This window comes from Solea solea, chromosome 18 (assembly GCF_958295425.1).
Source record: "Solea solea chromosome 18, fSolSol10.1, whole genome shotgun sequence".
NCBI classification, from domain to species: domain Eukaryota; kingdom Metazoa; phylum Chordata; class Actinopteri; order Pleuronectiformes; family Soleidae; genus Solea; species Solea solea.
The window spans coordinates 21,653,917-21,680,007 of NC_081151.1; the positions used below are offsets into that span (position 1 = coordinate 21,653,917).

The 26,091-nt window shown below is 42.4% G+C and overlaps 1 protein-coding gene across 2 annotated transcripts in view; it reads right to left on the reverse strand.

Annotated features, from left to right (window-relative positions):
- Positions 1-4,151: 4,151 nt before the first annotated feature.
- The window catches only part of atrn (attractin), a 132,305-nt gene continuing 110,365 nt past the window's right edge, over positions 4,152-26,091 (reverse strand). The window contains exons 27-30 of one of the 2 annotated variants that reach the window (XR_009233723.1): positions 20,300-20,407; positions 8,587-8,701; positions 5,062-6,365; positions 4,152-4,918 (exon numbers count right to left, since the gene is read on the reverse strand). Coding sequence is in view for 1 of the 2 variants with exons in the window: in XM_058614705.1 (XP_058470688.1) it covers positions 6,241-6,365; positions 8,587-8,701; positions 20,300-20,407 (348 nt within the window). In the remaining variant the exon portion in view is untranslated. Of the gene's footprint in view, positions 6,366-8,586; positions 8,702-20,299; positions 20,408-26,091 lie in introns of both variants that reach the window. The other variant, XM_058614705.1, reaches the window with a different exon arrangement.

Below are 26,091 nucleotides of genomic sequence, written 5' to 3' on the forward strand. Positions count from 1 at the left end.
GGAAAGAGAATGAAAGATGGAATCAGTCAACAAGCTGTGAAGAGGGAGAAGGAAGAAACATGAGGAGGGAAGGAAAGGAAAGGAGAAGAGGAGGACGGGAGAGATGCTAACAGAAAAAAAGACAAGGATTGAGAAGAGCAATAAAGTGGTTGAAAAGAAAAGATATGATGAGAAAACTAAAGAAAGACAAGACCTAGCTAGCTATACGAAAGATGTGAACTAGCTAGCTAGAAAAATAAAGATAGAAAAGACCTAGCTAGCTAGCTAGAATAAATAAATACCTAGCTAGCTGAAGGAAATAAAGACAAGACCTAGCTAGCTACAATAAAGACAGAAAATAAGACAAGAGCCAGCTAGCTAGAAAAAAGACAGACAAGAACCTAGCTGGAAGAAAGAGATGCTAGCTAGAAAAAGAAAGAAAGACTAAAACTAGCTAGCTAGAAGAAAGAACGAAAGACAGAAAGAAAGAAAGAAGTGAGGGAGAGAAGACAAGCAGTGAAACAAAAAAGACGATGAAGACAAAGAAAAGATGGTGAGAGTGAGAGATGGAGGATGAGTGAATGAGTGGTGATGAATCTCTCACCTTCTTCTTCTTTGCTCGAGGGTTCAGAAACGACACTTTAAAAGAACACAGATTATATGAAAACAGCTGGATAAATAACTAAAGAGTCAAACTGGAGACGAGTGAAGACAAATCACAACACTGAAAAACACTCTTTTTTTAACATTTAATAATAGACAAAAAAAACTGTTGTGTCATTCTTTTTTTATGTACATCAGTATAATTACAAGTTCATTAAGCTATTATCGTCAAGTTTTACACGTAGTTTCATCAGCTTCTACTTTATGCTTGTTCATATCTTTACATACAAAACACGCCGCTGTGCACTGGAGTCACATTTTTAAAAGCCCGGAGACGTTTTCGCCGCCAATAACCTCTTTAAAAACCATTCGACAGAGAGAGAGAGAAACAAAAAATCATTCACAATACTTTCTCATTATTTACAAAGAAAAAAAACTCAACAAAAACCCCAGCAAATGCTAAATTATACATATTAACAAACTACTTCATCAGTATATATAAGAAGAATAATGCCGCTATACAGAGAGACGCAGGGGAAACGCAGAGTTTACAACGACCTCGTTCTGACGCCTCAACCGTTCTTTATCCAACTAATCACGCGTGTACTTTATAAATATGCCTTTGCTGTACATTTGTGTCACTTAGTACAGGGATTATTAAACTGCATTAAGGCCGCTGTAAAGAGAGCGTTACCGCATAAATATTGAGGCTTGGGAGCGCAGGGTGAGAAAAACAAACAAAAACAGGAAGTGGAGCGACAGGTTTCGTACGGTGGCGCGACAGACTGCGAGACGCGCTTCCTTAGCACAAGCTTATAATCTTAATCCTCCGACTGTTTGGGGCTGAAGATGAAGACGATGTGGAAAATGTCGAGCTTTAGTGTTCAGTTTTGTTTTAGTGCAGCATAAAAAAGTTAAAGGTCCAGTGTGTCACTTTTCGGAGGTTTTCTTGGCAGAAGTTGAATATACTTCCATAAATGTGAGACGCTTTTTGGAGTAAGTTACGACACAAACACAAACTGTTCGCGTGAGCCACCGTAGGATCCTGTCACTCAGAGGCAACAGAGGACCTGATGCTGATCCTGGAACGTTCCAGGCTCCAGGCTCCAGGTTCCAGGTTTTTACCTCAGCTGCTTGTTTTACATTCACTTACAAAACAAGAGTGGGGGGAAAAAAGGGGGAAGAAGAGGAGGAAGAAGAAACCTAACACAATCTTGATTCTTTGTGAAATTGTTACTACAGTACGTTTGTGTCAGCCGTGGAATAGATTCATATACGAGGAGATTCTTGAGCACAATCAGATTTGAAATGAAATGAAATGAAATTCCCACCCGAGGACGACTGCGGTCGTAAATCTCCTCACCGAGCGAGAAGAGGGGGACTTCCTAACAGCGAGCGGTGGAGGAGAAGAAGAAGAAGAAGAAGAAGAAGAAGCACACGGAGGAATAAAAACTAATGAAAACCAAACATATGAGATGAGAGACGATCTCAGCTCTGGTCGAAGCTGCGGAGAAAACGGACGAGGAACGCGTCCAAATCAGACACAGACCACGGGGCACAAATGCTTCCTTTTAAAAAAATGCAGATTTTTATAATTATTGATCAATTTTCCCACAATCAGAGAGGAAATAGGCTCCTCCTCTTTTTCTACACTCTGATTTCTGCCTTCAAACCGATTTAGAGAGTGAGGGCGCCGCCTCTTACTAAGCAGCTGCACGTACGCATCCCTTCACTGGAGACATCGTAGTTCCAGCATGAGTGACAACTGCTTATGCTGCAAAGAAACCGGGGACAATAAACGCGATAAAACACCAGCTGTATATTTCCAGCGCTCCTGACAAAAACTACTACCGCTCTGCAAACAAGCACCAGTTCTGAGCTGGACAAAAACTAACAGAGGCTCACAGACATCTTCACAAGTGTATCACAGAGAGTTCTCAAACTGTGGTACATGTACCACCAGAAATGAACAATAAATTAAAGAATAATAATTCAGCTAATTTCAATCTACCAGTGTGTGAAGTATATGTGAGGAATAGGATTTTCTTATTTCTGTATTTTAACATCGGTGACAATACTTGCTCTATGCTATTATTGATCTAATATTAGAATATTTTTAACTCCAGCACATGACAGTTGGTGAAAGTAGTGAAAGATTCACCTTGTGTCGAGTTAACAGCAGCAGCAGCAGCTTCAAGGTGCATTCAAGAAACCTCGTAAATCTCTTCTAACAAACACGCACGTGAAGTCCACTGACTAAATGCCTGCTGCTGCTGCCACCTTGTGGTAATAGATGCACTAGTAGAAGTATTTGATATGATAAATAGTCAGAGTAACTGATTATAATTACAGCAATTACTTTGTGGGAGGTTTTTCTCCGTTTTTTAAACTCTGCTGAATAAACCAGCTGCTGCTGCCGCTGCGTTGACTTTAAAAGAAAAAAGAAAAGTTGACTCCACTTGAGAAAAGGGCAAAATAAAAAAATAAAGGAAGAAAGATTAATTATAACGAGTGAAAGTGAAGTGCACGTATGAACCGTGTTGACTCCCTAATGCTCGCGTGGAGCTCGACGCGTGGACTTGTGAGCAGGTCCGGTTCTCGCTATAATTACAGAATGTCAACTTTGTCCACGCTTTCTGCGCTGACCTTTTTTTCCCCCCCGGTGCTAAAAGTTTGCCCTTTATAACCAGACGACGAGCAGCTCTTAAGTTTGCTGAACGCACGCAGAAGGCGGATTATTGAGTTGTTCTACGACTGTAGAGAGAGAGTCTTCAAGTGTGACCTGTGGCAGCTGGAGTAGGAAACTTAGATTATAGGCTTTTCTCTGCATTTGTGGATTCAAACACCGTTGAAATGGAGCAGGACCAGTGGAAATGTTCTGGGGGCAGCGTGGTTCATACTTCACAGGACATTTTTAACCTCTTTTCATTTAGAAAACCCTAACCCGAGAATTAGTGACACCTAAAGGTCAGACTGCAGATTGCACCAAACAGAGTTTGTGATTCAGACAACCACAGTGGCCTTTGTCTGTATAATAACAAGCTTCTGCTAAAGTAAATAGAAACGACTTATTTTAAGGCTACAAAAACCCATACGTCTGTGCCAATAAATCCTTGTGAATGTGACTTACTGGAGCTTTTCCATCGGCAACAGTACCGGGTACCTGGTGTTTTGTTCGAGTACCTGCTCTGACGAGGTTCCAATCGTGCTGAGCCGATACTAAAATGTGACGTCAACAGACTGCCGGCCACCGAGAGTGACGTCACTGGAAGAGAATCCACGGAACCACAACCCGTTCCGTGGCATCTCAGTTCAGTGACAAAGCACTGAACGATTCTCTGAACAAGTCTTTTTAAATCACATGATTCTAATGATTCAGTTACACCCAAAACAAAAGTCACTAGTCTGTGCGGTTTGTGTCGCGTTGAAAGCGAAATCACGACAGTTTCACGCTGAGTCCAGCCGAGTCGAGCTAGAACTGTATAATGAAAAAAGAAAAAAAACAAGAGACCGCCGCAGTGGTGATATTCAGAGCCGACAGAAGAAGAAAATTAACACAGATCTGACGCCTTCACGACAACAACAACAACAAAACACTGTTTCATGTGACAGTTCTGTTTTTAACAAGCGACTTCTGTTCCCTCGTTTTCGTTTGTTCTTTAAACGCTGCCTTATGTTTTGCTTCACGCTTTCTCCTTCTGAAAAAACCGGACCACTGATTTCTGATGATGACTGTGAAAAGAGAGGATACAAAAGAAAGGAGGCGTTAGTGATGAATAGCAGAGGTCTTCTGTGAGGTATGGTCAATCTCTCAAAGACATGGATTTGTTAGGCGACGATGAGAGGGGACGCTGAACCGCCGCCCTCGACTCACACACTATCGGACGCCTGAGTCTCGGGAGCTCGGGGCGCGGCGCTGCCAGAGGGACAATCGTTAAAACGCTTCTCACCGCCGACTGTGAGAGCTTCGTGCGCGGGGACGGCACTTTTTCACTGCATCTGGACGAGTATTTAGCTGGAAAAGTTTCAATAGGTTTACGATCCGGGCCGCCAGCACCAGATGAGACGGTTTGTTGTGGTCTTATTTTGTCCTCGGCCATGAAGCCAGAGGGAGAGAGGGAGATCTGTCCAGACAGGAAGACGGAGGCCCGTTTTAAAGTGTCACATCCTTTCTCCACGGTCTTTGGCTGCACAGCTCGCCTCCTACAGTGGCTCTTCATTAAAAAAACAAGGACGCCAGAACATGCTGTGGGTTTGCTGCGCTGACACCGGCCCTCAGAGTGGAGCTGTGTACAAAGTGGGTCACAGACGGGTCAGGGGCCAGGGAAGCTGGTTTCTGGAAGAGAGAGTGCGTGTGTGTTAGGGCTGTCATTTTTCAAATATGGGGGAAAAATAGTTCACCTTAAAAGCCCATTTGAGGTAAATAAATAAATAAAAACAGTCTAGAAGGGCATTAGACATTTTAAAGTAGTTACACACCTTGCCCTAATGCTGCATTTCCATCGTATGCGATTTTTCGCATCACTTTGCGCCCGTTTCTTTTTTTTGCGTACATCTCGTCGCCGCATTTTAACATAAATAACGTGTAATTCTTTTCGCCATCAACCAAAGGAGTAAACGGTGAAACTCGCCAAGTGGTGTCCGCCTCCGTATGACGGTGGTTTCTTCTCCACAAGAGATAGAGAGACAGAGCGTAAAGTGTCCACACACAAACATTATACGTTTTCAGAGTCTGACAAGCTGGAACGCACGTGACGAATGCGAGAGTCTCGTCTGTGTGTTGACTTCGTATGTAAACTTGTCGCGTGACGCCGGCGTGAACGCAGCATTAGAGCCTCTCTGAACGTCCTCCTGGAAAGAATAAGACACACAAGCGAAACCGTCCTCCTGAGCGGACAACGGCGACACGAGTGCAACGGGGAAAAAAACGCAACATGTGGAGAATTCAACGGACAAATGTGCGACTGATCTGTGCGGCGGCGGCGACTACAATCCCAACATTTGCAACAGGATAACGCGCGACATAATATCTGTTCCAACTTGATTTTGGTGGGAAAAGCGACAGCCCTGATGTGTCTTCCTGTGTGTGCAACTCAACACGTCCAGTTTACTCCTGCCTCCAGATAAACACGAGAAAAACAAACCGAAAAGAAAAAAAAGGAACAAAAACAATAACTTAGGTAAAACGACTCTGCAACACAACGCGCGGCAAAGTCTCTGGATCTCTCAAAAAACTACGAGATGATGATCTCTTCTAGCAGCAAGCCGTGGCCGCCTCGACATTAACAAGGCGGTGTCGACAAATGTAAAATGTCTGTTGTTTTTTTTGACGGGAAAAGGTGGAGGAAGCACCCGTGTCTTTTGTCCCTCCCTCTCCTGCTCCCCCCTTTTCCTCCGTGTCCACTTTCTGTCACTCAGTTCCAGGGGATGAAAAAAAGTTCCTGCAGGCGTGGAGACGGAGGCCTCGGTCCGCTGGACGACTTGTCCTCTCAACACTGTCCCGTGTCCCAGCATGCACTTCTCCCGGCCAGAGCGGAGCCTGGCGGGGAGTCTGTTCAGGAGGGGGGCGGCGGAGGCAGAGGGGCTGATGGGAGAAGAGTAGAGAGCGTCGGGCTGGGAATGGCGGCGGAGGACGAGGACGAGGACGGGGGGGCGTGGTCAGATGCAGGTGGACGGTTGTGCGCTGGGCTGCTGTTTGCGGTTCCTCAGGCCTCCGGACTTCTCCTTGTAGCCGACGCACATCTGCTGAGAGACGTCCACCAGCGCACTGGCCACCGCCAGACCTGCACACACACACACACACACACACACAAAGAGAAGATATTTTACTCACAAATATTTAAAATTACGTTAAAAAATATGGATATTTTGTGATTCCACAGCTTTAAAAGTGCAAAGATGTCACAGATTAAAGCCTTTCTCCTGTTGCTATGAAAGAAAAAAGGATTTTAACTCAAGCAATTTCAATTAAATTAGGATATTTTTAGAAAAATACAGTGTAGAGCCGCAACTAACGATTCTTTTCTCGATTAATCGCTTGGTCCATAAAATGTCAGAAAACCTTCAAAAATGTTGATCGGTGTTTGTCAAAACCTGGACACGATGATGTTCTCAAATGTCTTGTTTTGTCCCCAAAAACCAAAATGACTCATTATTAAGGATTTCTTTGTGATCCAGAGCAAAGGCATTATGAAAATATTCACATTTCAGAATCTTAGACAGTCAGAAATCCTGTTTTAATCATGAAAAAAAGCTTCAAACGGAATCAATCAAAAGAGTTGTCGGTTAATTTAGTAATCGATGAATTGTTTCAGCTCTCATACAGTGTATTCTGTATAAATATATATATATATATATATATATATATATATATATATATATATAAATAAATAAAAGACACACCTGGATCCAAAACAGCCCCATTAATTCATCTTAAACAATCATTCGCAGCCTTTTTTATTTTATCATAAGTCAAACGTGGTGTAAAACTGGGACACACACACACACACACACACACACACAGGTGGTGAGACCATAAGACTCGCCGCGTAGGCAGGCGATCATTAACTCAAAGCACACTTCATTAACATTTATTAATACTCTCTGAGCCATGAAATTCCAATAAACTCCATTTATCTCCAAACGACGGGAGCGTTTTACGCCGATCGAGAGCTCGTAGCCGACGGCGCAACTCTTTAACTCCGGTGGGAGAATCTGGGGCCGGAGTCGGAGGAGAGTCTTGACTCTTCGCTCGTTTCCTCATCTCAGAGAGAAAAAAACATGCAAATGAGGCTCGGACACGCATCAGAAACAGCCGACGGAGGCTGTTGTTTTTGCAAAAGCAGCCATTTTGTGGACGCAGAGGTAGGAACCCCGACGACAGACGAGCAGCCGGAGGAAACGACGGCGAATAAGTTGAAAGCATTATTAGAGGAGACCCTCGCGGGCACCAGACAACGGCAAGAACATGGTCTCCACAAAAGCTGCCCGAGGGAGAGCTCCGCCGAGAGCCGGGCCTAGTGTTGTTAAGACAAAAAAGGACTGTGTCGTAATTAATAAGGGCCTGGGGCGACTTCATGGTCTCAGGACTCACAACTGTGGGAGGCAAAGAGGCTTTGCAACAATAAAGGGATTTAAAATGGTTTCTGAGTCCTGCAAGGAGACAGTGGGTGGGAAGAGGAAAATAAACGCCAGGCAGGCGTTTATTCTCGGTTCCTACCAGACTGTCCAGGAATGAAAGGAGAACAGATACCGGGAGCGATAGGGAAGGAAGTGGAGCAAGCGGATCAAAAGAAGCCAGATGGACTCAATTGTCAGAGCAGTTTAGGAGAGGAAATAAGGGTTTAGTGTTACACCGAGAGGAGAAGAGAGGTTGATAAACAGCAGACAACATGTAAGCAGACGCACGATGAAAGGGGGAGAACGAGAGAGAGGCTGCAGAACAGAGGAGGAGAACCGACAGCGACAAAAGACAACAGAGAGCAACAACGGCAACAAGACCAATCCTTCACTGGTCCGCAGCTTTGCAAGAAGCGATTCATTAAAAATGAGCCAATAAAGTTGTTTTCAAAGCATCTGTGAGAATGAAAATACTTTTCTGCCAAAGAACTGTCTGCCCCGGTCCAGATTCACTGTACTTCTCTAATACTTTTCTTTATTCTGAGCGCCACTGTGTTGTTCTTTTCTTCTTGTTCTTCCTTTGGACGGAAGATCCGACTGTGACACGATCAAAGGCAGAGACGGACGATCCATCCGTCCGTCTACTGCTGTATCCTCCACATAAAGGGCCGTAAGGCGGGGTTCAAGGACAGGTCACAGGTCTTTAGGCAGTTTAGAGTCAAATCAACCTCTGCATATTGTTGGACTGCGGGAAGGAAACCCACGCACACACGGGCCACGGACCGAGGTCTTATTTGGCTGCAAGGCAACAACGCTAACCGCGACTCCGCCGTGTGGACACAGGTGACTAAGTGGTAATCGTTGAATTCAGCGGCTGCGTCTTACCAGACTGTCCTGGAGGAGGGATGCCTCCGGTGCCCCGGGGTAACCGCACAAAGATGGAGAGCACGGCGGCTTTGTTGCCAAAGCACGGCTCCAGGGCGATTGGTTTCGGGACAGACTGTGAAAGAGGGAAAGCAGATAAAGTATTAAGACACATCAGAAGCTTCTCAAGGAACCTGGTGAACACACACACACACACACACACACACACACACACACCATCTCTAACATGGAGATAACACAGGCTCTGCTGTTCCAGTGTGTGTCAGCAAAATGAACAGAAACCAAAACCACTTTCTATTCCCCGTTGAGATACACACACTGATCTGTGGGCACAAATTGGAAGCCCCCCCCCCCCATCTCACCCACCACCAAAATAACCCACTGTGCACAATTTCATGACAATGCTGCTTGTGTGCAGCGTGGGCCGCGAGTGGGAATCGAGTGGCGGTGCTTTGTGTCAGCGCTGTGCTGGCGCTGCAAACACACCCGACTCTCTCACACCGGGACGCGGTGTTTATCAGATACTCATCCATACGTGAGGATGAGCGGCTGTACCTGCGCTCATGTAAACACTGGCTCTATAGCTGCTGCTGCTGCTGCTGCTGCTGCTGCTGCTGCTGCTGCTCGCCTCCTGCAATATTCATAGGTTTACCTCGACAGAGGATATGGATATGGAGAGTGACACCGCCTCCTCGCCTACATACAGATAAGCTCACAGTTCTCTCCTACAAGTGAGGACTTGGAATTCTTGAATACTTGGGGCAGAAATCTGGACCATACTATCCTTGTTGGGACGTTTGTGAACCACAACCGTAACACGTGTGTCTCTAAATTTATAGGCTGCAGGCAGGAAATACTAGCATTTTAGGACAGAGGCTCTCTTTTCTAAGCTCCTCCCACCAGATGAGCACAAAAACTGGCGATCTCTCCATCTCTGAAAGGCTCCGTCCATATTGTCACATGTTTAATTGATTAGGGCTGCAACTAACGATTATCTACCAATACTGCAATGTCAACATAAAGAAGTTTTCAAATGTCTTATATCCACAACGCATTCCGTCTTAATGATTTCTTAAATGAAGCAAAGAAACCAGAAAATATTCACTTGTTAAAATGACATATTAAAAAAATATTCAAACTGTTCAATCGATGATAAAATAAGAGCTGTTTTTCCCTCCGTTTCAACGCCATTATACTGCTGTGCAAACACATTTTACATTTTTTTTGCTATATTCAATTTCTGCTAATAACTACCTCATGTGACCTTTAAAACACGACGGAGCATCACAACATGAGCTGAAAATATTAACTAAAGGAAATTAATAAATAGCAGTCTGTAGTAATGTACTAATTATTTAAAACGTAATTCTTTAAAAATGTTTTCTAACAGTAATGATTTGATTTGATTACTCAGTTCTATTTAGTTAAACAGCCAACAGATTGGTCAGAGTCTCCTGCCGCATGGACAAGATTTACCCAAGGCTGGGAAAAGACCACACAAGTCTGATTTTAGTCAGACTAAGACAATAATTTGGTTTTCTTAATGTCATGTAAACATGTAGGTCTGACTAAAATCGCGCTAGGCCAAGCTAGCTTATAGAGAGCTACAGCGCCACCTACGGAGGCGGAGTCACACGTACTCCTCCGCATGTATACTCTGACTTAGCAAGTTGTCCGATTGCCTGTCTTAGTCGGACTAAGCTGGATTAAACTGTGCATGTAAACGTGCCGAGAGCCTTGAGGAGCAGCAGCAGAAGTCTCTTTCTCTTTCAGGTCACATGATCTACATTATGCTGATGGGTTATTATGGGATTGTTGATCGATATGTTACCTACTGCAGCTTTAAATCACACATCACCTTTCACATTTGCCAGGAACTCTGGGAAATGACATTTTCCCTCATTAGGACCCGACTTTGGTCCCATGAGGTCAGCTGGTCCTGACAAGGTTGTTTATAGCAGACAACACACACACACACAGTGAGTGAGTGTGTGTGTGTGTGTGTGTGTACATGTGGAGCAGGGCAGTAATGATATTCAGGCTCTGACCCATTTTACACATTTATTCGGTGCTCAGTCTCTCTGAGGCTTACCTTTCATACAGGCAGGATACACAGTCTGTCACACAGGCAGCTGGGGAAGTGGCACAAAGACCTGGATGCCTCTGGGTGTGAGTGCGAGTGTGTGTGTGTGTGTGAGTGAATTTATACTGTACGTCTGTGTGTGTGTGTGTGTGTGTGTGTGCGTCTGCAGGGATTCTGTATTTACTCAGGGCCTTAAACACGTGTGTCTGCCTGTTTACAGTGCATCTCTTTTCACAGACAAATTCTGTGCGACTGTTTCAAATTGCATGTGAAAGAAAACAAGTTTTTTTGGGGTTTTCTTTTTTAGTCTATATTATGTTCACTGTGCAGAATCTGTACATGCACCTCGGGAGGCAAATATGCAGGTACATGTTTTCTTCTTCCAAGTCAGCATAATGTATGAATACATTTCCTCTATACAGTCAATTTCACCAAAGGAACTAAATCCCACTCTCTCAATCTTTACTGTGTCATCATAGTCTAACAGTGTGTGTGTGTGTGTGTGTGTGTGTGTTATTAGCACCTGTGGGTTGCAGAGACGCTAATGCTCACATCTGCCAAAGTCTGCTCCACACTAGAGGATTTCCAAATCTGACTTGATTTGAAAAAACGGACACAACGAACTTTAGAGATATAAACAGACGCGGAGGCAGACTCTCAACTATTGTTTGTGCGATGTTTTGTGCTGAGAAACGCAAAAAAACAAACTGTGGATGAAGTCATGGCTGAGAAGACGGAATCAACTTGACTTGCTGTTCAGTCGTGAAATATTTGAAATCGGGAAGATTTCTCTGCAGCTATTTTTTCAGAATTGATTAATCTGTCCATTATTTTCACGATTAATCGAGTAATCGCTTGGTCTATAAAATGTCAGAAAACTATGCTGTTGTTAAAAAAATGTTGATCGGTGTTCGTCAAACCTGGAATTGATGATGTTCTCAAATGTCTTGTTTTGTCCGCAAACCAAAATGATCCAGTTTTTAATGATTTCTTTGTTATACGGAGCAAAGAAAGCAGAAAATATTCACATTTAAGAAGCTCAAACAATCAGAAATCCTGTTTTAATCATGAAAAATAAGCTTCAAACTGATGAATCGATTTTTTAAAATAGCTGACAATTCATTTAGCAATCGATTAATAATCGAGTAATTGTTACAATTGTGTCTGTTAATCCCTCACACTATGCAATAATTTGGCTTGATAATCTCTTCAAATCAGCCTAAAATGCAAAGAAACGCGCGATTATGGGAAGGACCAGATTGGGCACTGAAATCTAGCCAGTGTGGGGCAGGCTCAGGTTGATTTCAATTTATTAATCCCTTATGCAAGAGAAATTTCAAGTGTTTTTGTCAACCCACAAGAACAATTTGAATGATTAAAAAAGTCTCTAAATGCTTAAAAATGAAGTTTCAAATCATGTAAATTTCTGATTATATGCCTAATCTTAACGTCTAACCTAAACTCTTACCTGAAAACCAAGACTTAACCCTAAAAAAAGGCTTTTTTAACATGTAACAGAATGTGATGTCCTCACTTCCTGTGGTTTATGAGTTCTTTGGTCCTCACAGAGACAAATGTTCGAGTTCACAAACCTGTGTGGAACCAAAGCCGGTTCACACCATCATTGTTTGTAGAGAACATTAACGGGAACACTCTGCTATTAAAGCCCATTTGAACCATTTTGGTCCCAGTTTTACAGCATACTTGACACAAACTCATTTCCCTCACATCAAGCTCATATTTAGGGAGACAAATAATACATTGTCACTTCTCAGTAAAAGATCTAACCAAACGTCAACGCGTTGAACTGCATTTGTCACATTTGGTCACAGTGAAGTGGGAAGAAATATATAAAAAAAACAATAATATGAATAAATACTGTGGAATTTAAGTGTTTGAATTCCTTGTGAGACGCTGCCAAAAAAGGCTCCACGAGCGCAAGCAAGGAGCTTCAATAAAAAGTCACGAGAGAGGAGGGAGTGAACCGGATAAAAGTATCCTAATTAAACACTGAAATAGAGAAAATTACCATTTTGTTTTCCACCGGGCTGCAGCGAGAGCCAATATTGTTCCTCGGGGCCATAAAATATTAATATCACTAACGGCTTTGTGTGAAAAATGAGTGATGAGTCAATAACTGCCAACAACCAAGCTCTCAGCACAAGCATCATTTCTTTCCATTTTCAGAATCATGGCTGAAGAAGCTCATTATACGCCGCTGACAAGGGCGGCTGCTGAGGAATGGGAATAAGAAAAGTGACAAGTGCTCCGATAGAACATTAGGTGGTGCAATAACACACTCGGCTAATTTTGCTCCTCGAGTCCCCCGGTGCAGGAAAAGATGGAACAATTATTTTGGCCTTGTCAGAGTAACTGGGATTCGATGACTCCAGACTACACACGTCTGGGTTTTTTTGCCTCCGGCAAAATGTGCGTTTACAATTAAAAGAACAAATAAATAAATATGGAGGCTGCGCCCGTGACAACATGAGCAAATCTGTTCTCTGTGTGCGGACAAAATAAATCAATGCATAAAAAGAAGCCGATTGGCAGCTTTTTAATTTTGCAGCTCAAGGCTGTTTTGGAACTCGTCTGCCAAGTGTGATCACTCTCGGCGCTGCTGCGTTTCGTTAGCGTCGCTCGTTTCACGTTCGCTCGTTTCTCATTTCCTAAGAGCGGCGTCTCTGATTCAAGCCGAGGAGGAAAATGTGGGGTTTGCTGTCAGACTGTGACGATCAGTTAGGTTTACGCAAACAATGTTTCGTCATCAGCAGAGGTGGAAAGACATGAATTAACTGAGCAGGGCTTTTGTGTACTATGTTGTTTGTTTGTTTGTTTGTTTGTTTGTTTTAAATACTGTACTTTACTACATTTTAAATCACATCCATTAGTGAGTAAAAAAAAAATGTTGGCCTGAAAAAATGAAAAAATAAAAATCACGTACTGGAAACTTTGGCAGTGAATGATGAGGACAGGTGAATGATGAGGACAGGTTAGGACAGGTGAGGACAGGTGAATGATGAGGACAGGTGAGGACAGGTGAATGATGAAGACAGGTGAGGACAGGTGAATGATGAGGACAGGTGAATGATGAGGACAGGTGAGGACAGGTAAATGATGAGGACAGGTGAATGATGAAGACAGGTGAGGACAGGTGAATGATGAGGACAGGTGAATGATAAGGACAGGTGAATGATGAAGACAGGTGAGGACAGGTGAATGATGAAGACAGGTGAATGATGAAGACAGGTGAGGACAGGTGAATGATGAGGACAGGTGAGGACAGGTGAATGAGAAGGACAGATGAGGACAAGTGAATGAGGAAGACAGGTGAATGAGAAGGACAGATTAGGACAAGTGAATGAGGAAGACAGGTGAATGTTGAGGACAGGTGAATGTTGAGGACAGGTGAATGAGGACAGATGACGACAGGTGAATAAGGAGGACAGATGACGACAGGTGAATAAGGAGGACAGGTGAATGATGAGGACAGATGAATTGGCGTTAATTCCCTGAGGTGAGTGAGAAAGTCAAAGCATTTGTGACCTTTGACCCATGTTGACTGATTCATTATGTGTTTAAACATTTGATTTTGTCAGCACTTTAATTTGTAAAGGTTTGCCTTTAATTAAAAACTATTCATGTGAGATTTGTGTCCACTTGTCCTTTTTGCACGACACAAGAAAAAAAGAATGTTATTCTAATGAAAATGAAAAGAATTATGTAAGAATTAACATTCTTTCTGATGTTCCTGAATCATATCGCACTTTCTGTCAAAACAAAAATCCCAATTAGATATTCATTCTGAATCGTTCCGCCCTGGCCGTACTTTGCTGAGGAAGAGAACTTTTTGGATTTCCTTGCACATCACTTTACCCCCCCCCCCCCCCCCCCCCCCCCCCCCCCAAAATTAAAAATCCAACATAATTTATCTCAGTCAACACACATGTCCAGTTTATTTTGGACTGAGCAGTAATTAAAAGGAGGAAAAACAAAAAACAAAACACCTTAAAAAAATTCAATTATCCTTCCCTTTAAACTCTCCGAGCATGTGATCTTCCCGTGGTCGTCTTCTTCAGACGCTGCATGTTAATAACATTCGTCAGCAGATGCGTCAACGACTTCCTCTCCCTCTCCCTCTCCCCTCAACTTAACCAAACCTCCACAGAGAGTTATCTAAACTGTCCAGGCAGAGCGGCCAAAGGTTTTCTTAAATTACCTCAAGTAATTAGCCCGGCACGTAGGAACGCTGCGCGCGCACACACACACACACACACACACACACACACACAAACGCCTGTTGCTGTGCCTCTAATAAGAAAATGCCTTATTTAAACTATCACAAAAATAATAAAAGATAAAGAAAACCAAAACAAAACAACTTTAAGTAAATGTTGGTTTTCTGATGAATTCCACCTACAGTAGCTGAACTTTAGTTTTTTATTAATCTGCTTCCCATGAGTGCTGACTGTAGGCTGAACATTACAATTTTATCAGTAAAAATAACTTTTTTATAACCTTAAACCTTTAGTATCGAGGCTGGATCTTTAGTCATCAGAGAGAATACAATGCATTTCTTGTTATTTCGTATGAATATTGATGTTCAAAGGAGTTACTTTGCAATAACTAAAAGTTGTAAACACCAGATCAGACTCTTTCTATACCATTTTTGTGCTTCTTTCAGTTTGACTGAATCATTTCCTTCTTTATTGCGTCATAGATTTCACATCAAAATAATCCTTTTTCAATAGCTTGAAACCAACGTCTAACTTGACCGATGGATTTTTCTGTCATGCGGCTTCACATATTGGATATAGATGTTTAATTATTATTTTAAATTCAAGAAGTACTTTGTGTTCCCATCAAATCTGCTTTGATTCAGGAGCCTGTCGCCGAAATATGTGTCACTCTTTCACTTTTCATGTACTTTCTGCCTTATTTTCGCCTTTAAATGAACATTATTCAACGTAGTTCTTTAAGTTCTTTTCGGGAAACACTCCCGGACGCTCTAATTTCCAGGTAACTGCGACACAAACACACCCGAGACACTCTCCCCTCCCTGCGACCCCGGCAGACGCGGAGTTTTATGTGGCCACACGCAGAGAAATGGTGCCAGACATGTATAAGGAAAGGAAGGAAGGGGAACAGTGGCGCACCACAACTTGTTCCCCTTCATTTTCCCCATACATCACATGACCCACTTTTCTCTCGACCCACAGAATCTATAAATAAAAACAGAGCTTTAGGCGCCACAAAGGTAATCATCAGCCCGTGATGCTGGAGCCACACCATCCATTTGGGAGAAGCTGAGTGAATACACATATATATGTATATATCGCATCGGTGGAGCAAGTTTGGACATCCCACTGCGGCTATAAACAACTTTAATGATGTGCGGCCCCCCCGGAAACTCTTAATACAACCCACTGTAGTGTCCTGATAAAACAGCAGGGAAACAAGCGGGGAGAACCCGCACAGGGAGAGTCGCTCAATCTGAAAGCGGAGGAGATAGCGGACAGTGTGCGCCGACGGTGTGAACCGCTGAAGGCTCCAGACAAGCGGGCGCGGGAAGATCTAAATTGGATCTCTGCTCGTGGGCTGCTCCTGCCCCGGTGCAGAGGAGGAGATCAGGCCCGGGATGAATGGAGGGAGAGAAGAATAGAGGTGGGAGAAGAAAAGGTAAAGATGGAGGAGGAGGAGGAGACGCCGACGCCCAGGAAATCAAGTCGACGTAGACGGCACGTACACATGTGCAAAAACACTGCAGATAAGAGCGACGGAAATCTCCAGACGGTTGATAGAATCGGTAAAAGGCTAATGAATAGGAGGGAGGAGACGAGGAGTGAAGCGAGGACGTCGGACGAGACAAGACGGGAGATAAACAAATACAGTAGATTCAGAGAGGAAAAGACAAAACACATAAGAACAGTTGGAACAAAAGAATCCAGACATGGTGGAAAGACAGAGATATAGAAACGTAAATGTAAATGAGACAAAACTGAGGGAAGAAGGAGAAGAAGGGAAGAAAAAGAAGTAGGGAGCGAAACGATGAGTGAGAGTGGACGAGGAGGAAACCAAAAAAAGGAAAAAACAAAAGAGAAAAAGCTGAAAAGACCAAAAACGGGAAGATGAATTGCAAAGAACTGAAAAGAAAATAAGAAAAATGTGAAAAGACTGCGACGAGAGAACAGAGGCAAAGTAAATAAGAGGAACGAGAAGATGAATGAGCAAAAATGGGGAAGAAAAAAATGAAAAGGGATAGGACAAAGGAGAGGAATGAACGGGAAAATTAGAAGATAAACGAGTGAAGATGAAAAGAAAACGCAGACGACAGGAGAAGTCAAATCAGAGAAAATGAAAAAGCGGTGAAAAGACTTGGAGACGACGAGGCAGAGCGATGGACAGCGAATCATTTAAAAGAGAAATAGTAAAACAAGAGGAAAGAGAAGAGTGGAGCGAGCAGAGGAAAGTGGATGAGAGAAGGAAAAAAGCAAAAACAGGTGAGGGAAGGAAAAAAAGACAAAAATTAGGACAAAAAACAAGGACAAAAAGAGAGGAATAAGGACACTGGAGGGAGAAGAATATAAAAAAAATAGAATAAGCCGCAAATGAAAAAGAGAGCAAACGTGGGAAAACCAAGTAAAGACCAGAGATAAGTTGAAAAGAAAAGAGGACAAAGAGACAAAGAGACAAAACTAAATGAAGTGGAAAGAAAACAAGACAAAGGAGGGGACAAAGTGGACGGGAAGGTAGAGTTAACGAGAAAGAGAGAAAGAGAAAGAACAAACGGAGCAGAGGATAGAAAAATAAAGGAAAGCAGAGGACAGAGGAGTGATTTGATTAGCGGCTCGTGTTCCCCAGGGGCCCGGGGCCCTTGTAGGGAGCAGTAACCTTGGGCTCGGGAGTCGAGCCCCTGGAGATGCATGGTCCCTGTCAGAGAGTCGGGGCCCCGAGCCGCCGTCCTGAAGCGGCCCTATAACTCTGCACTGCATCGGCATTCAGGGGTCATTCATCACCGAGGGCCGAGTCACAGGTTTACCTGCTGCAGCTCTGACCTCTGCTGAATACTCAACACTCTGTGCTCGCGGTGCGTTCAAGTTGTAGCCAGAAAAGTCCGAAATTGTCCAACTTCCAAGTTGTTTTAAAACACGTAAAACATTCAGGAGGACCAGGACGGAGACACAGTGGAATAAAATCCTGAACTACTTCTCAACTAAATCTGTGTCACTGTTTTTCTTTGTATTTGTACTTTAACTCGAGCCTTAACAATGTACTAATGTAATTTAATGTAACGTAAGTAATGTAATGTATGTATGTGTGGTCTTGAGGTTAGTTGGAATTCCCTTTGTGAGAAATAAAGTTGCCTGATTCTGAAAATTAAGTGGCTGTACATGTGTTGTGTTTCTAAACCTGGATTATTTATTTTAGATTATTTTAATTTGTATGATTTAACAATGATAGTTGTTTGATTTAAGTCAATATTTTCTTCCGGCATCACGGCCAGAAACTAAAACTAAGGGGTTTGGATGTGTGACCACGACGGAGGGTGAACGGGTCAGACTGACTCATTATTGATGTCGGCTGAGCTTGGCACAGCCCGCCTGGGACCCTCATGGATGGATGGTTCCATCACCCTGAGTCGTCCAATCTACAACAAGTGTGTCATGATGTCCATTTACTCTGCAAAACTTCACAAATGAGGGAAAACGAGTGGTAACCATGGCAACGGTTGCACGTGTCAGAGACCGGGGCTTGGGTCCGCTCGCTTATTGAGGTTAAAGGAACTTGTCCACTCTGGGACGAACTTGACTGGAGCATTTTCAGACCAGAGTGGTGTAAAACGTGGTCCCAGCATCAGCGACATGATTTGTTTGTGAAGATTGGAAACACAGCAGCCTTGACTGTATAGAACGGGAATGATTCTTGTTTCTCTCTCGCATACCGAAGCCGCCGTGCGTCCACGTAACCTTCAGTGAGGGTTCGTGGCACCAAACGCAGGACAATTTGTTGGAAGATAAATCACGTTGTTTTCACGCCAGCAGCCGTTTTTATAACGTTTGCCTTTTAAAGAACGATAATAAAGCATCGCAGTCCTGATTATTTTCTGAGTATCTTCTTCATCTACATATCCTCACTACAGTCTGCATTGATTTAACTCCGGGGTTAACTGAATCCATTCCCATTAGAATTCACCGCCTGCCTGTAATAACAGGCTGGAACTGGTATAATGTGCCATTACTCAGCATGATGCGGCCTTCGCGCTGTCCCCGGCAAACACACACACACACACACACACACACACTGTGTTGACCCTCATTAGACCTGCGCTGCACTTCCAAAGTGGACTCAGACTGCATCGACTCTGGCCCGACGACCCCGAGAATCTGAGCAGGAACATGTTCTCGAACCCTGGTCGGTGCGGATGTTTGGACCACGTGACCTGGCAGCAGTGTGATGGGTGACGGAGCAGGTCTTCAACCTCCGGGACTGTTTCGTAGAATCAATCAATAACAATCAATAATGTTTTAAAAATGTCAGTAGTTTTCAGGCTGAGACCAGTTTGTCTCTCGTTGGTTCAGTTTTGGTTCAGTGACCAATTCTTCACATATTGACTAGTCTAGTCTGGTCTGGTCTGGTCTGGTCTGGTCTGGTCTGGTCTTCCACATGGATTTATACAGTTGGATTTCTATTGTGGAGCAAACTTTATTCAGACTTTTAAACTATCGTCTTCCACTGTGTCCATCATTTAATGAAAGTTAAAGACTATTGGCGCTTTATCACTATACAGTTCCGGCACGGCACGGCTCCACTTGGTTCGGTATCAGTCACGCCGCTTTCCATGACTTCATAGTAGAGCTGAAACAATAACTCGATGAGTGCTTGAAGTGTTTTGTCATCATTAAAACAAGATTTCCGATTGTTTCAGCTTCTTAAATGTGAATATTTCCTGGGTTTCTTTGCTCCAGATAACAAAGAAATCATTAAAAGTGAATTATTTTAGATTGTGGACAAAACAAGACGTTCGAGAACGTCATCATTTCCAGGTTTGACACACACCGATCAAACATTTCTCAACGTTTTCTGACATTTGATCGAGCAAATGATTACTCGATTCATCGAGAAAATAATCGATTATGAAAATAATCGTTAGTTGCAGCTCTACTTCATAGTACCTCCTCAGTGTGGGCGAGTCGGTGGTTTTCTACGCCTCCTTCCTTTGCTAAATGTCGGAGATTAACGCACATTTACAGTCTTTTTTTTTAAGTCTTTTTAACTTTAATCAACAGTTCAACTTTGTTCTCTTTTATTCTCGTGTCAGACGTCACGCTCATGACTCTTCCCGTGACGACACTCTGGGACCAATCAGTGGCCGGCAGTCTGTCTAAGTCACATTTTTAGTACCAGGTATTATCACTAATGGAAAATGGAAGTCGAGCCGCGCTGGAACTGTGTCGTGGAAAAACGACCCGGACGACCTGGAGAACCTTCACCGACACGCGTGTGACCTCGAGCAGAAGCCGATGACGCTCCTCACCTCTCTCGAGTCTCCACGCACACACACACACGCACACACACACACATACAGATTTCTGAGCCGTGATTGCCGTGAGACAAAAGGTTGGCACTCACCTTCACATTTCCTCCTATAAGGTCAGGTGGCTCCTCGTCCGTCTCCAAGGCGACGTTGATGGTGGCGAAGGGCCGGCTCGCCATCTGCTGCATCTCTCTCAGCAGTTGCTGGGGGGCGGGAGAAAGAGAAAAAAAAAAATATGATGAGGAGCGGGAAGGTCATTGACGGATAAACAGACTGTCCTCTGCCTCTTGTCCAATCAACTGCCCGCTACGATGCCACTGCCAGTGTGCGAGTGGATTTTTAAGGACCAGTTCACGTCTAACGGGAAGTGAAAGACACATGTTTTGCAGGAATAACTTCTAATTTAATTATAAAATAAGACAAATTGAACTATGTTGATGTGCATCTAAAAAGACTTTCTATACAGTTTGAATAAGAGTTTGGGGCCCAAATCAAATTCAGCTTAGGGCCCCATAAAGGCTTGGGCCGGCCCTGGGGAGATATTGATATTTAGCCAATATGCGATTTTAATTGTCTGAGATATAACTCATTAATTGTCGCTTACAAATGATGTCAATGGACACAATATTAACTCTTATTTAAGTAAATATTCAAAATTTAAACAAATGAAATGATTAAAGTCAAGTTTTGCCAAGGATTGTACAAAAAAGAGTATTTTGTGTTTTACACAACATTAATATAAACAAAATCCACAGTCAAATAGGGAAGAATACTATTATTATAGTGTACAGAACTATTAGGACTGTCAGTTTTTTCCAAAAATGAAGTTTTAACTAATTTATAATGACTCGTAATCCGTTCAATTAATTCAAACTTCCTTGCAAAGTCGTTAACATACACGATACTGTCATACTGTCAATATCCACATCGTTAAAACACAAATGATATATATTATCGCCCCCCCTTTTCCATGACGCATACATGTTTCCTGTACTTCCTGGATTATACTCCTTATTGCATTGCGAAAAACAATTAATCTAAGACTGTTTGTTGACCCTGTGATAAACCGGTCCAGAACCGTCAGTTAGAATTGGCTCCAAAAAAAAAACCCTCTAAAGAATAACGAGTATAGATAACGGATGTGAAAACCAACGTCGTTTGCCTTTTGTAGAAAACTCCCATGCGAAGTTGCTCAAAGTGTTAAAGACGATTCACAATTCTCTCTCAAAAGAGCTTTAAATGACCTTTTAATGGAGAGGAGGAAGAACAAGTGGCCGGGAGAAAGTGCACCTGAGTGAACGCACTCCGTGTAGTTTCCACGGCTGCAAACAGGAAGCACAGGCTCATTGTGCTCTGATTTATAACGTGGACCTTGGCCAAAGGGAGAGAAGTATGGAGGTGATTATGAGAGCCAAGAGGAGGAGGAGGAGGAGGAGGAGGAGGAGGAGGAGGAGGAGGCGGAGGCAGCAGCGATGAGCAAAAAGAGTTTAGATCTGTTGCTCAGTCCACCTCTTTTCTCTAAATTTACTTTTTCCAACAAGTTTTAATATAAATATTGGTTTTCAAATCGATTTGTGTTGTTATTTCAGATTTAGCACTCTCTAATTTACATCATAATAATAAAGATCATAATCATCCAACTGGACAGGCCAGGAATCTTCAACCTCCACTATGTCCAACATCATGAAGTCATCAGTTTGTCATTAAAGAAAACAAAGAAATGCTCCGGCGTATGAAGATGTTGATTCTGTGCAAGTTTGATCACTCGTACTTTTATTTAAATTACATTTCCCTGTTATTTTTCTTGCTTTTATGTGTGCAAAATAAATAAAGAGATGAAAAGAGCAACACTTGCTGTTAACCTGCGTATGTACTGTAGCTGCATGTTGCTATGAATAGAAGAACAAGGGCTGTCAGCAACAACACTGACAGTGATTAGACAAATTAAATCATCACAGCAGAAAAACAGTGTGAAATATGTTGGTAAACAATGATGAAAATATTGTTTTTTATTGTTTTTACTCCATGTGAGGGTCGTGGGAGGTCACCAGTCCATCACAGGGCAACTGAGTAACTAGTCATGAAAATGAGAAAAAATATATTCATATTTCAAAAATGTATTTAAAAATAAACTGCTAAAAAAAAAGACGAGACTATTCAGTCGGAGGGTGGACGATATAAGCTTAAAATTATATCACGATATCGCAATGATAGATATTTCACAGAATTTCAAAATTAAAGTGTCTGTGTTGATGTGGAACGATAAATATCTCACAATAACAATAACATACTGAAAGGGGTGGGCCGCTTGTGGCCTGCGGGCCGCGAGTTTGAGACCTCTGATTCAGAGTGTCCAAAAGAAAGACGAACTGGCGACCTTTTTGCTGTGAGGTAACAATGCTAGCCACTGCACCATACTGAGAGGTATTATTGATGTTGTCGGGACCACAGTCACATACTAGGGACTTTTAAGGTTAAGGCAAGTAGTACTAGTTATGGTTAAGTCTCCAGGAAATGAATGGAAGTCAATGTAATGTCCTCTGGGACTCAGTATGTGTGATGATAAGAACCAGTTTGACACGACTCACTGGCCTCTGCCTCGTTACTCTGAGGTAAAGAGCAGCGCTGAAGTTCAACTCAAAGACCACAGCAGGAATCAAACGTGACATTTCCGTGTCGACACATGTTCCTGTGGGCGGGGTCAAGGCCTGTGAGGGCGGGGTCATGAGATCAGCGCAGCCTGTAATTAATATGCCGCACGTCTGTTCCCCTGCGAGACGGCCGTTGACGGCGATTATTGACATGTTAAGGGTTTTTTTTTTTTTTAGAGGTTAGCGAAACACAGCTCCGTCTGTGTCTACAGCGAAGCCCGACAAGAGAAGAAAAATGTCTACATTTAATGTTTGCGATCGTCTCTGTGGAGCGAGACGACTCATTAAAGTTCCCGCATGTGTCTGAGAACGTGTGTTCCTGTTTCTACATCTCCCCGCACTCCTCTCTCTCTGCTCCAACCGCTGAGCTACAGCGAGCTTAAATCCCTTATTTCACTCCAGTCGCTTTACTTTTAAAAGGAAATATTTAACTTTTAAGGGAATGTGCCTGCTGAGGAATGAGCGCGAGGATCAATACGCTCTCTCATGTCCCCGTCTGTGAAATATGAAGCGACAGCCTCGAAAGCACTTAGCTTATCATAAATTCAGGGCATGAGGGAAAACAGCATATCCTATATCATATTTGTTTAACAGCACAAAAACAGCATGAGATGTGACCTCCATAAAAGCTCCAAGTCACGGCGTTTGAAGGAGAGAAAAAGAAAATGTGTTCACATCACACTCACCAGCCTGTTTATACTCGCTAATGTTTTATCAGGCACAAACAAAAGATGGAAAACAAACAAAGACGGGGCTCGCAATTCCAAAAGAAACACAAATGACATGGGGAAACAAAAAGCTGCCTTCAAATCAGAGCGTGTTGACTGTGGTCACAAGACGACACGAGACGTCAACTTCCTGACACTGCAAGTCCAGCGTTTCACAGGTGCTGATGTTTTGGCAGAAATTTGCATAAAAAAAATATCAGAAAAGACACAAAGAAAACAAAAACACAAATGCTATGAAATATCGTATAAAAGTTCTTAACACTTGAGGGGAAATAGAAAAGTTGACAGAAACAGATTTGGATCACACCAAATAAAACCTGTTTAGAAAGTGAGCTTGAGTGACTGCTGTTCCCTTCACCACGCAGCTCCAACTGAGGGACCGTCCACACAGAAACAGGTTTAGGTGAATATGTGTAATTTTTCTCAACCTTTTTAAGGGACCATAAACTGTATTTCTTGAAAACAGCGGCCTCGCCTTCCCACTTAGACAGCAAAGAATGTTGTGTACAAATACTTCGTTACTGTACTTAAGTACACAATTCACGAATCTGTACTTTTACTATGTTATTTATATTTCTAGCAACTTTTGTTTTTACTCCACTACATTTCCTCTGTCTTTGTTACTCGCTACTAGCAAATAAAATCAGAAAAAGAAGAGTTTGGAATATGGTCTGACTTTTGATAGTTAAGTACAGTAAATGTTATATACTTTAAGACTTTTACTTAAGTCATATTATAAAAAAAAGTGACTTCAACTTCTATCAAAGTATTTTTTTTGGTGACACTTTTATTCAAGTATCCCTTTTAGGTACTTTATACAAGACTGCCAGAGAATACTTTTACTTTAGGAAAACGATGACGTCATATTCCCACCTCTCTGGCATTCATTGTCTTGTCAATGAAAAGTAACTAAGCAAAACAGTTTATTTTACAAGTTTCACAAGGTAATAAAACACAAACAAGCCTAATAGAGCCAATGATTAAAGGGAATAAGACGATTAGTAGCTCAGGGAAAGAAACGAAAAAACCCTGAAAGAAATTATGTACCAGATCTCTCATGAAAAGCACTACAGGCGATAAATACAAAGAGTGAATCATAATAATAATAATAACAGACCGATAACAGCCATTAAGTATGAATGAGTCCAAAGAAAATGGCAAATCATTACCATTTACACAAACAAAAGAGACGCGCTGCATCTAATTTGTTGAAAACACTGAACTCTTTGCAGTCGACGCGACAAAAACACAAATGAGCAAAGTCAGTTTTTTTGGTGAGTCATGATTGGAAATCGTGCAGTGTGAAGGATCAAAGAGTTTAACTACAGTGTGTGTGTGTGTGTGTGTGTGTGTGTGTGTGTGTGTGTGTGTGTGTGTCGGGACGAATCCTGCTCACAAATTCTCTTTATTCATCCCCAGAAAACATATTGAAGAATAAATTACACTTTAAGTGAACAGCAGTGTTTCCAACAGTGAAGGTAAATGAGAATGAGAGCAACAGAAACAGACATAGCGACTAAAGTGGGATGTTTAGAAAAATCACACGACTACTGTTGCTGCTGTTTCCTTCACCACGCAGCTCCAATGTATTACTTGTCCAGAATAAAAGTCTGGACAAGTACAGTAACACTGCGTTTAACGTCAGATATTCAACACATAACTTAGGAGCCGTCTACTGGACGCAAAAGCAAAGTTTATTATTGTGTCAATGTTGTATCTACAAGGAAACAGCATTTTGGAAAACCCAGAAATGCTATTTCCTTTTTAGAAAACTGGTCCCCGAGTTTGCTTTTTAACAGCTCGGGCGTTATCATGATTGTATACATTGTAAAGGATATTCATTTTAAAGGTTTATTTTTTTTTAAAAGAAAAGTCAACGGTTTTGTTGTTTTTTTTGGGGTGTAGCAGCGTTACAGCGCCACGTACAGGCCTGGCACATGTACTCGATAGCATGTCGCTGTCCAGCTCGCAAACACAGACTAAACACTCCACTTTCCCGCTGCTGCACTTCACATTAAAAGCCTTACATTCTGATTGCATTGCTTTGCATTGTTAATATAAAGATATTGATTTTTAAAGCCTTTATGTACCTAATTAAGGGAATAAGATTATACACAGCATTTACTGAGCAGCAGCTACAGACCAGACCATCACTGTTGTTATAAACCGTTATAAGGTTTCTATTTTTTTTATAACCTTTGTTATAATAATAATCATTTTTACGTGAAAACTCAGGCTGTTTAAGCGCCTGCAGAATGTTAATATATGACATTCCCTTGAAATAGAAATTATACATGAATCATATTTTTTTTAGTTTTCGCTAAAACCCTGTCTTGTTTTTCAGAGTTTCCTCTCGCCTCAACACTGCCACCATCAGGTAAACGGAGGATAATCCGGGCTGGAAGGGAGTCTGACTGAAGAAGAAACCATTTGTGCAAATCTCATTACAGTGAGTAGGAAGCTGCTGTGGAGTAAACACTCTGAAGATAACCAGGAGCTGCAGGAGCT